Raw genomic sequence first — 13145 nt, 5'->3', positions numbered from 1 at the left:
TAAAAGGGTAATGCTAGCTTCATAGCCATGATTTCTTTGTATATTCAAGTGGTAGAAGACTTAATCAGTAAGATAATCTGGTACTAGATGAATTATATGGTATAGCCCTTTTATCAGTTTCTCCTTGGTTCTTACTTTATTCAGGAAAATAATACTTTTACAGGATTTTGGACATATTTTAAAAAGCTGAATATAAACATACACTATAAGATGATGCTGAATGTAAATAGTTCCTATATCTTACTATATCAAAGTTGAATATATGTATATATTTCAACTATATATAAGAAAATATTTAAGAAAATAATGCTTTTCTACAATATCAGATATACTATAAAAAGCTGAATATAAACATGAACATTTTAGCATTTTGCTAAAGTTGAATGTGTGTATATCTGAAAATATTTTTTAAAAGGATAATTTTCCAGGACTCAGATACATTGTAAAGAGTTGAGTATAAACTTACAACAAATGCATGGAGCTTCTTATTTCATACAAGTACAGGGACAGGGTAGTTCCAAATTGTTGCACGAGATCAGAAATGTCAAGGACACAGGTAATTCCAATCTATTGCCTGTGCCAATCTCAGCCTCTTAACCCTCTGGTTGCATAATGGCCAGAGTTCCAGGTATCACACAGACATACATCCTGTATCTAAGGAGACCATTTCCTCCTATTTTGTTAGGAAAGAAAATTTAACAAGTCCATTTTCAGACTTTTGCTCTTATCTTCTTTGTCCAGAACTAGTATACATATGACCATATGCAAGGCAAGCTAGGAGAGCAAGCACCTGGCATTTTATAGACTTCGGTGAGCAGCAGGCAATCCTGGGAAAGGGAGAACAGTTAACACTAATGGACAGGCAACCGAGTGTCTGCTAATACATTATGGCATTATTTCTGTAACATCTCCTCCATTTCTATAGTTACATATCCTTTCTCATTCACAATGCTTGAATTTTTTCTTTATAAGAGTCCAATCTTTTTCATTCCAAAAAAAAATTTTCAAAAGCTTTTTGTTTTGTTTTTGCCTTGCATTTATTTTGTTAGAGCTTCTATACATACTAAAATTAAATGCTTATTCATTCACTCTGTCATTCCTTTGATCAAATATTTACTGAGAATCTGCTAGAAATAAGTAATGCACCAGGTGTTGTGAAGTCAGAGTGAATCCTGGCCCTTAATCCTCTCTGTTTTCTACACATATTAAAAGTTAGTTTTGGCCGGGCTCGGTGGCTCATGCCTGTAATCCTAGCACTCTGGGAGGCCGAGGCAGGTGGATCGCTCAAGGTCAGGAGTTCGAGACTAGCCTGAGCAAGAGCGAGACCCCGTCTCTACTAAAAAAAATAGAAAGAAATTATCTGGCCAACTAAAATATATATAGAAAAAGTTAGCCGGGCATGGTGGCACATGCCTGTAGTCCCAGCTACCCGGGAGGCTGAGGCAGTAGGATTGCTGAAGCCCAGGAGTTTGAGGTTGCTGTGAGCTAGGCTGACACCACGGCACTCACTCTAGCCAGGGCAAGAAAGCGAGACTCTGTCTCAAAAAAAAAAAAAAAAAAAGTTAGTTTTTCCTCAGAGTATAGCTTTGTTCACATACTACAAATTTTGACACATAGTGTTGTCTTTGTCATTCATTCCTAATGGCAATTTGCCTTGACTTTCTTTTTAATATGAAAATTATTTATACTAGTGGAGAAATAGATTTTGGCTAAGGCTGTGTTATTTTCTAACTCTCTATAACAGATGTCAGATATTATGGCATATCTTGTTTTTTAAGGTTTTAATAAATAACCTAAATCTACCCCCTGATGTCACAGGAACTCATCGTCTTTCTACTGGGTATCTTTAAATTATGAATCCCATAAGGAAGAACTACGAATGAAAGCTGTGCAGTTTTAAAGTTTTCTCCAGAAGTAATTGTTATACCTAACATTCAAAAAAACAAAAAAAAGAGAGAGAGATAATGCAAAATGTTTCTATAGTCACTGCACATATAAGGCCTTCTCATATGACCTGTAATAATGCACAATTATGAAAATAATGAAGAATAATAAAGGCAGCTCTCACTCTGCACATTTTCAATACTAGCTACTGTTCTAAAGGATATAAATGTATTTAACCCTCACAATGCAAGTAAGAAATATGTTAGTATTACTAATGTATAAATGAGAAAATTTAGATGTAGTTAAGTGATTTGCCCTATAAGAAATGAGTTATAATGGTGAGGGTGAGTAAAAAGTAAACATTGGTTAAATCTTTTCCTATGTTGATTCAGTTCAGGTTAATTTTAGAGAATCAGCTTGCAAATATTTAACAAGATTTGAGTGGGATGGAAGAATGTGCTACATTTTTAACAGTAATGTAGGACTCCTCAAGTACCAATACTCAGATGAATTGTTAGCTAAAGAAAATTGGTATCCCACATATATGGCATTAATATTATGAATCTGCTGATTTCCCCTAACGGTAATAACTCTGATATTGACAAAAGTCTGAATGGTTAATTTCTCTAACACATTCACTGGTTTCCTAAGCTTCTCCCCATTATGAATTCCCTGAGGTTGACTTGGCCACTGAAAAGGCCTTCTCACTTTTCTAACATTCATGGAGTTTCCAATTTTTTACCAATTGAACTCATGTCTAATAAATTCAGAAACACAAATAAACCCCTCCCAACTCCAACATTTATGAGATTTCTCATCAGTAACGTATGTCAAATCAATTCTGGCCCTTAAATAAAGGTCTTTCAGGCCTTATATCTACAGTAGGAATTCTGATATTTAGCAAATTGTTAGACTCAAATGTTTTCCAAGTTCCTTACAATCATACATTTGTTTTCTTTCAAACTAGTATGAATTTTCTGAATTTTATTGAAGGTTCAATGAAATTCTGAGCCTTCCCACATGTCTTTATTCACTCCTCTGTCCTGTATGAACTCTTTGATGTTGACTAAGGTGTGAGCCACGAATAAATGCCTTCCCACATTGCTTACATTTATAGGGTTTCTCACCAGTGTGAATTTTCTGGTGTCGACTAAGTTCTGAGCCACGACCAAAAGCCTTCCCATATTCCTTACACTCATAGGGTTTTTCACCACTATGACTTCTCTCATGATGAGTAAGTTCTGACCTTCGGATAAAAGCCTTCCCACATTCCTTACACTTATGGGGTCTCTCACCAGTGTGAACTTTTTGATGTCGAACAAGTTCTGTGCTACAAGTAAAGGCTTTTCCACATTCCTTACATTCATAGGGTTTCTCACCAGCATGAGCTCTCTGATGTCGAGTCAGTTCTGAGCCACGTCGAAAGGCCTTCCCACATTCCTTGCACTTATAGGGTTTCTCACCAGTATGAACACTCTGGTGTCGAATAAGATGTGAATCAGAGAAAAAAGCTTTCCCGCATTCCTTACATTTATGAGGTTTCTCACCAGTATGAATTCTTTGGTGTAGATTCAGCTGTGAGGCACAACTATATACTTTCCCACATTGCTTACATTCATAGCATCTTTCACCAGTATGAATTATCTGGTGAAGACTAAGTTGTGTGTCATAACGAAAAGCTTTCCCACATTCCTTACATTTATGGGGTTTCTCACCAGTATGGATTCTCTGATGTCGAAAAAGGTGTGAGGGACGGGTAAAGGCCTTCCCACATTCCTCACATTCATAGTATTTCTCATCACTGTGAATTCTCTGATGTAGATTAAGTTGTGTAGTAGACGGAAAAGCTTTCCCACACTCCTTGCATTTATAGGGTTTCTCACCTATATGCATCCTTTGATGTTGACTAAGTTGTGAACTAGAATGAAAGGCCTTCCCACATTCCTTACGCTCATGAGATTTCTCAACAGTATTAATGTTCTGAGGTTGAGTAATTCCAGAGTCATGAATAAAGGCACATTTCTTATTTTCATTACAGTTTTTGCTTTCATGACATCTCTGATGCTTAATCAAGTCTGATCTACTATTAAAGATTTTCCCACGTTCTCCACATTCAGAAACCTTTTCCTCATTATGAATTCTTTCATGTTGAATAGGATGTGACTGGCACCTGAAAGTGTTCTTACATTGCTTACAGTCATAGGATTTCTTTCCAGTACGATTTCCCTGATCTTCTCTATGGGCTGTGCACTGAATAGACATGGACCTTTCTTCAGAGGTTATTACAGCTTGTCTGAAACGTCCCTCCTGATACCCTTGTTGTCTCTCCACTGGGCATTTGATTTTTCTGTTATTTTTGACCATCTCTTGCTGCAGTGATTTAATTTCATAACTGTCGTCTTTTGGAGATAAAGTCTTGGTTTCTCCTCCAGACTCCCAGTCTGTAAGGCAACAAGAAAGAAAACAGGAGGCATTTTCCACATTGCAGGAAAAAAATTTCTAACACACAAATGACAAACTAAAAATAGTGAATAATTTAAACAACTCTTAACACTACACTGCAATTTGGAAAAAAAGGGAAGGGGGAATGAGAAAATGAAGAGAGCTCATAAAGGCAAAGGCAGTGATTTTTCATAAAAATCTAAAGGACTAAGACATTTACAACAGCAAATCCTCTTATCTCCATTTTCAAACTTTATCCAGATTTTGACTTCTCCTTTCTACCTATATTTCCGCCATCTTGTCCAAAGCCATCTCTCACCAAGAGTAACAGAATACTAACCTAACTGGTCTTTTTCCACTGTTGCACTCCTAATATTCCATGCCTAACACAGTAGCCAGAGTGTTCTTGTCAAAATAAGTTATAGCTATCATTTTTCTGTTTAAAATCCTCCACTGGAACTCCTCATTAAGAGTAAAAGTCAAAGTCCTTAACTGGTCTAAAAGGCCTTCCATAAACTTGTCCCACACTACCTCTTTCTGACCTTGTTTTTTGTCTTCTCCTATTAGCTGACTTTCCTCCAGCTCCCTCACTACTGGATGTTCTTCACTTGCCAAGCACACCCTCCTTCAGGATCTTTGCCTGCAAATATCTTCTCTAAGATATCAATATGGCTCATTCAATTACTCCATTCTGACCTTTATTCAAATGCCAACTTAAAAGACCACCCTTTACAGAACAGGACCCCACTCACTCTATTTACCCTATTTTTCCATAGCACACTTATCGTCACATCATCTTATCTATTTTCCCAACATTATAAAAATTTTCAAACATACAGAAAAAGAACCTTCATATTCCCACTACCTAGATTCTGTAACAAACATCTGGCTCTATTTGTCTTATCAAATATCTATCCATCCATCAATCCATATTCCAGACATTTGTATACTTCACTTCTAAACTCAACAGTAGATTATGTTATACTTTAACTTGTTTACTTTTGTGTTGTCTGTCTGCCCCTCACTGTGCCTGCATAAGGTAAATACTCAATAACTATTTGTTCCATGAATGAACAGCCACTGTTACTTTTGTTATTCTCCCTCAATGATTCTGAGGCAACTGCAAGTGTGAGACTCACTGTCTAAATACAGTGCCCTCCCCCTGTACTTAGAATAAAATCTAAACTTTCTTACCAGACCTGCAAAACTCTGCATTATCTGAAGCCTACATCCCTATCACTTTCATTTTCAGGCAGTCTCACCCTTATTTACCATATGTCCACTATACTCCCCTCCATTCAACTCCTGTATCATGCCTATTGCTTTCTCATCTTAGACTCTTTGAGACAATGTTTCAGTCCTGTGAATGTTCTGTTCTAGGATCTCTGTACAAGCAGCTTCTCTCATTCTAAATATCTTAATTTTCTGTCAGGTACCCTGTTCTTTGTCCTTACTATCTTTTTCCTCAATCCTGGAATTACATGCTTATTTCTTCATCAGTTTATCTACTGCTATCATTTCCCCCAAAGTGGCCTAGAACTAGTGTAATATTTCTTTGACTCACCATGATATTACCAGTCCCCAGCACATGTTCAATTAATGTCAAATTAATCACTTCAAACCCTGCAGGCCAAACTAAAAAACATCCCTGGGTAGATGTGGGCAACAGGCAATTTGTAATCTCAAACCTGAGCATAGGTTTTATAGCCTAAGAGTTGTAGATAGAGACGCTTGTTCTTTGCAATTAAGAGCTCGTGAAGTCACTGGATACCATGGGGGAGGGTAAAGAATGTTAAAAGTAAACTCAGTGCTTGGCAACTTTGTCATCTGAATAGTGCCTCTCCATACCATTATGAAAGACTTTTGCCACTATTCCCTAAAATGCTGTGAGGCAGAGCTTTCAATCTTGCCTACCTCTTCTTTACTTACCATCCTACTCCCATTATACCAGCTGGAAAGTAAATAACAAATGCTTAGGTGTACAATTTGGAAACATGGCTATTCTTTTGTATATAATATGCATAAAAATAGTCTAAGGATATAAGTAGATTTACTGCTGCTGCCTTCAAATATTTTGAGTTAATGCTGTTATAAACAAATGTGACCAAGAGGGGGAAATTTTAGAGAAAAAAAATAAGGGAAAATTTTAGAGAAAACAAAAGTGTATTTCAGTCTAAAATGAGGACTTTAGGGAGGAGAAGTTTATGAGAAAATACAGAACTACTCAGACAAAAACAAAAAAACAAACAAACAAAAAAAAGAAAGATCTCAAATCAAGAGTCTAGCTGTACAGCTTAAGGAACTAGACAATAAAGAGTGAGGAAAACTCAAAGTTTTTAGAAGGAGGGAAATAATAAAGATTACAGTAAAGATGAACAAGATAGGGAAGAGAAAACAGAAAAAAAATCAATGAGACCAAAAGCTGGTTCTTAAGAAAGATAAAAAAATTGACAAACCTTTAGCTAGATTGACCAACAAAAAAAATACTAAAATCAGGAATTAAAAAGGGAATATTACTACTGACCTTACAGAAATAAAAAGGGTTATAAGAAACTACTATAAACAATACTATATGCCAACAAATTAGATAACTTAGACACAATGGACAAATTCCTAAAAAGACACAAAACTACCAAAACTGACTTGAGAAAATATAACATCTGAATAGACCAATAACAAATAAAGAGACTAAATTAGTAGCCAAAAATCTTCCCACAAAGAAAAGCCCAGGACCAAATGGCCTCACTGCTGAATTCTGCTAAACATTTAAAGGAAATTTAATACAAATCCTTCACAAACACTTCCAAAAGACAGAAGAAACATTTTCCACCTAATTCTGAGGCCAGTTTTACCCTGACATCAAAACCAGACAAAGCAAAGATATCACAAGAAAGTTACAGACCAATATCCCTTATGAATATAGATGCAAAAATCCTCAACAAATAAAACCAAACCAAATCCAGCAACATAGAGAAAGAATTATGTAACACAATCAGGTGAAATTTATCCCAGAAATGCAAGGTTAGTTTAACATTCAAAAATTTATCACTGTGATATATCAAAATTATTACAACAAAGGACAAAAATCAGAGGACATATTAATAGATGGAGAAAAAGTTATTGAAATAAGTACTCTAAAATCCTTTCATGACAAAAGCACTCAACAAACTAGGAAAAAAGGGAACCTGTATACAAATGTTCATAGCAACACTATTCCTAACAGCCTAAAAGTAGAAACAACCCATATGTCTTTCAACTGATGAAGGGATAAACAAAAATGTGGTATATTTATACAATGGAATACTATTTGGCAATATAAAAAAATGAGGTACTGATATATGTACAATATGAATGAAACTTGAAAACATTCTGCTAAGTGAAAGAAGCCAATCACAAATTACGTATTGTGTGTGGCATCATTAATACAAAATGCCAGAATAGCCACATTTATACAGACAGAAAGTAGATTAGTGGTTGCCTAGGACTGGGTGTGAGGAGTGACTGCTAATGGGTATAGGATTTCATTCTGAGGGGATGAAAAGGTTCTACAATTAAATTGTTCTGATGGTTGCACAACTCTGTGAATGTTCTAAAAACCACTGAAGTATATACTTTAAATGGATGAATTTTACAATATGTGAATTACATCTTTAAAATAAAGCTATTTTAAAAACTTAGGACAAAACTGGGAGGGAGGAGAGCACTTCCTATCTGAAATGAGATGGAAATATGATAGAAGGGTAGTGAGAGAGTGGTAAATGGAGTAAAATTTTAGGGCCTTATGCTGAAACATCCTTAACTTTCTTGACCAGATATCAGTCCTTTTTAGGGAGCTTTCCTACCAACATCTCAGAAGTGTTGCCTTCTCACCAGCCAGCTAGGCGACTTAATACAAGTCACCACAGCCTCCCCAATATGATTCATTATCACTCACCTGGACACCATTCTTTTGTCTCCTTCCTCTTAACCATCCAGGGCTCTTTCTCCTGCTCCAATAAGGAGATCACACTTGGCTTAGTGTCAGAAAGTCCTGCTCAAGAAAAAAAAGGAACAAGGTTATGGTGTAGGTGTCAAAATTAAAATCAGGCCCTGATTATTAAGAAAGAGGAGCAAGTAGATTAAGAAACAAATGAGGAAAATAAAGATGCCCAATGGAACAGCCCATTTCCAACTTCACAAAAGACAAACCATTCTTTGGTGAGCAAGAATCATTAACTCAACCAGGTACTTGAAAAGCACTTACGAAAAACTCACAATAAAGAACATAAGAATTCCAGGAGGCTAATTCTGAATTTAGGGGTGGGAGTTAGATAAACAAACTTACCCAGTGAGATCAGGGTATTGTAATTTTCCAACATTACATCTTGGTATAAATCCTTCTGAGTAGAGTACAAGCATTCCCACTCCTTTTGAGAGAAGTAAATGACGACATCTTTGAACTTCAAGCCCTGAAACCACAAGTAAATACAGTATTTGTGAAATTAATGGACAAAATCTTTAATACAGTATAAAAGAGAAAATGGAAAAAGCAATTCAGTAGTGGAGCTTCATTGGGAAAACAGGTTGTGCTGGACCCTTCAACATGTATATGTCAGAAAGGAAACAAGGGTGATCACAGTCAAGTGCCCACATGGTTCTTGAGCATGCCTACTCCTGCAGATTAACTCTGGACACTTCCACCATCCACCCGGGTTTGAAGAGGAAGTCCGGATAAGTGGTGCTTCCCAATTAAAGGAAACTGTGCATGTAAGCACATGTAGCACATAGCACATCCTATGTTCAGCACACACTGCTTCTCATTGCTTCCTCCTCATTCTTCCATTCAAGAAACTAAATCATAACCACTTTTCCATGTCTCCACAAATTCTTAAATAGACATCAATTTTACTGGCTGCATGACACCTCATCTTATGTATTCAATGTTCTTATGTTGCAGCACTAGTTTGGAGAAGTTCTCTAAGATTCTTCTGCAGTTATAACAGTCATTATTTCTCAATAATTTATAAATCTGGCTAAATTGTTCCTGTAACCACAAATTGTCCTTAACTATAATATTCCCCTTGTTCCCAAGCTACCAAATCTGATGGAGAAAGATCCAGACTCAAAATGATGAGCACACGCAACACAAATTCAAAATGGACCCACTTACTGGTATCCATCTGGCATAGACTCCTTGGGAATATCCCATAACTCCATACGCTACATCTATCATATCCCTACCATATCTTCAGTCCTAAAAACCTCAGAGAGCTAAAGATACTGGCAGATACTGAGACTGAAACAAGTCAACATCAATTCCCTTCTAATTGGAAAACCCAAGTTTGCAGCATGTGATTCCACTTAACCACTCACTCACACTTCATGAAATCACAGCTCTAAGAAGGGAGATGTAAAACTTCCAGCAAAGGTCAGTTTTCCTACTCCATTGGTATTCTTGGTTGAAGGATATGTACTTAAGAAATGCTAAGTGGTTTCCTGTTGAATACCTAAACACTTGTTGGAGAACACTGAAGGGACAGCAGCCTTTGGTAGCACCACTGACTGGAATGGGAAGAATTGGGGAGCAAGTTCCTAGAGAGAGGCAGGAAGTTTTGGGAGAAAGAAATATACTGTTCAAATCTTCCAAAACAAAAAGAATGCATTCAGAAGATGATCAGCCAATTCTAAAATTTATATGGAAAAGCCAAAGGCCAGGAATGATTAAAAGATACTCCTAGAGAACAAGATTCTATGGTGGAGGGACATGACTTACCAAATATCAACCATTACTACAAAGCTGTCTTTAATTAAGACAATGTGGTTTTAGTGCATTAGAAAGGAGAGCCCAGAACATACCAATGGAAACTTAATTTATGACCGAATTGGCCACTGAAGTACAGAGAGGAAAGGATGACAGTGTAGTAAGGAATCTGGCCTCCAAAGAGAGTCTGGCCTTTGTCCTGGCTTCTGGGAGGTAACCACTAAGCACCTGGAACTTCCTAAGTGATAGGAATGTCTTTGTTACTTACAGTGGACCCCTAAGACCACATCTGTTAGTTTATGCTAATGCAATGACTCTGGGTATGCCAGAAAGACCAACCATGTAATCTGTCTTGGGACTTTGGGCTTCCAGGCAAGGAGGGAAGGAAGATACTGGAAACTGAGTTCAAGCACACAGAAAATGATTCAAATAATCATTCCTACGTGATGAAGCCTCAATCAAAACTGTGGACACTGAAGCTTCTTGGGTGCACTTTTTGGTTGACAATACTCTATGTATAGTGCTACACATCAATACTGGGAGAGTAACATATCCAATGGACAATGGAAGCTTCACGTCTGGAATCCTCCCAGTTCCCACCCTATGCATCTCTTTTCTTTGCTGATTTGAATGTATCTTCTCCCTCTTACAAATGTGACTTTGAATATAATATCTTTCATTGAATTCTGTAAGTCTTTCTAGTGGATTATTATATCTGAGGGTGGTTTGTGGGAACCCCTGAACTTATAGCTGATGTCTGAAGTGATGGCAGTTTTTTGGGAACTGTTCCCTCAGACTGTGCAGTTTGCCTAATCCTTTGCAATGAATGGCCTTTTCAATAAATAGTCCTGGAATATTAGTTCTCCATATGGAAAAAGTAAAATTAGACCCCTACCATACACCATACCCTAGAATTAATTCCAAATGAATTGAAGAGTTAAATGTAAGAGGCAAAACAATATCATTTACAGAAAGCAATAGAGAAAATCTTTACACTTACAGGATATAAATAAATTAGTAAAGGAAAGTATCTTAAATTTGATGGCATTAAAATTGAGAATTTCTACGATTATTTAAAGGTCACAAGTCAAGCCAAAAACTGAGAAAGCATGTATAGCACATAGAACTGACAAAGGAGGACAATCTACAATATTTAAGAAATGCCTACAAAATATTAAAGGGAACAAAAAAACTGGAAATATAAAAATCAATAGAAAAATTAGAAAATTACGTAAGTGGTACTTCAGTGAAGTTTAGAAAGCATGAATGCCAATAGGTATGAAAGGGGGTTCAACCTCATTTAGTACCAAAATATGCAAATTTGAAATCAAAATAATGTATCAATTCATATGCACAAGTGGGTGAAAATTTAAAAGTTTAACAATACCAAGTGTTGGTGAGGATATGAAGTAACAGGAATTGTAAATGGGTATAAACACTTTAGAAAACAACTAGGCAGTGTCTAGTAAGGTTGAAAATGCACATACCCTATGTCCCAGCAATTCTATTTCTAGTTACATGCTTAGAGAAATTCTTGTACAAGATAATAAAAGACAAGTTCAAGAATGTTCACAGGAGTAATATATGCAATATAAATAAGAAAATATATATTCATACAATGGATGGGTATACAGTAGGATAAGTTCACAATATGAATGAATCTCCTGAATATACACTGAGAGACTAGCAATGAAGTTGCAGGAGAATACTAATATGATTTCCTTATATCAAATTTAAAAAAGAAAATAAATACATGTGGTTAAAACTGAAAAGAAAAGCAAGGGAATGGGCCGGGCGTGGTGGCTCAGGCCTGTAATCCTAGCACTCTGGGAGGCCAAGGTGGGTGGATCGCTCAAGGTCAGGAGTTCGAGACCAGCCTGAGCAACAGTGAGACCCCGTCTCTACTAAAAATAGAAAGAAATGATTTGGACAGCTAAAAATCTGTATAGAAAAAATTAGCCGGGCATGGTGGTGCATGCCTGTAGTCCCAGCTACTCAGGAGGCTGAGGCAGTAGGATTGCTTAAGCCCAGGAGTTTGAGGTTGCTGTGAGCTAGGCTGACGCCATGGCAGTCACTCTAGCCTGGGCAACAGTGCAAGACTCTGTCTCAAAAAAAAAAAAAAAAAAAGAAAAGCAAGGGAATGCAAAACACAAAATTCAGAATAATAGTTACCTCTGAAGACTAAAAAAGGAGACTGGATTGGGATGATCACAGCACACATGGGGTTTCTAACAATAATTAACATTCTAGTTCTTAAACATGGTGTTCAGTCATCCTTTATACCTTATACATTTTCTATAATTCAGTATTTAATAAAAGCAGTTCTAAAAAGACAGAAATTTGTAAGCAAAAATACTGCTGCATGTGACCCTGGAGGGGACAACAAAGAAATTAGTGAGACCGAAGAAACTTACTCTGTTCTTCAACTTTCCTGCCAAATCACTGAGGCATGTTCACTGTCAAGAATGTTCTGAGAGGCCGGGCGCAGTGGCTCACGCCTGTAATCCTAGCTCTGGGAGGCCGAGGCGGGTGGATTGCTCGAGGTCAGGAGTTCGAGACCAGCCTGAGCAAGAGTGAGACCCCGTCTCTACCAAAAATAGAAAGAAATTATCTGGCCAACTAAAAATATATATACAAAAAAATTAGCCGGGCATGGTGGCTCATGCCTGTAGTCCCAGCTACTCGGGAGGCTGAGGCAGTAGGATCGCTTAAGCCCAGGAGTCTGAGGTTGCTGTGAGCTAGGCTGATGCCACGGCACTCACTCTAGCCCGGGCAACAAAGTGAGACTCTGTCTCAAAAAAAAAAAAAAAAAAAAAAAAGAATGTTCTGAGAATGAACAAAATCCAAAGTGGAAATTCTAGATCAGCTGAGACAACTTACGCAAAACAGACAGCCGTGGGGCTAGTTTAGGACAACTGCTCCATACATGCAGTTTTCTCCTCTTCTCCTTTCTCCAAATCACTAATGTAAACCTTTTGGATTGATTTCTGAAATAAGACAGTGTCCTGAAAACCAAGGAAGTTCTTTCCAAGAAGAAAGTGGCAAATGCAACTTACCGCCATGATTTTAGTTGCACAGC

General features: G+C 37.1%; 1 protein-coding gene across 1 annotated transcript; it reads right to left on the bottom strand.

The window, feature by feature from the left end:
- Positions 1-2843: 2843 nt before the first annotated feature.
- Positions 2844-13145, bottom strand: LOC123624420 (zinc finger protein 568-like). Its single transcript, XM_045532201.1, has 4 exons — positions 13123-13145; positions 8651-8774; positions 8261-8356; positions 2844-4325 (listed from the first exon to the last, which is right to left on the bottom strand). The coding sequence occupies exons 1-4, from the start codon at positions 13126-13128 to the stop codon at positions 2911-2913; spliced, it is 1641 nt and encodes a 546-aa protein (XP_045388157.1). The 5' UTR covers positions 13129-13145; the 3' UTR covers positions 2844-2910.

Source organism: Lemur catta, chromosome 19 (genome assembly GCF_020740605.2).
Source record: "Lemur catta isolate mLemCat1 chromosome 19, mLemCat1.pri, whole genome shotgun sequence".
NCBI lineage: Eukaryota > Metazoa > Chordata > Mammalia > Primates > Lemuridae > Lemur > Lemur catta.
This window is presented reverse-complemented; position numbering and strand designations above follow the sequence as displayed.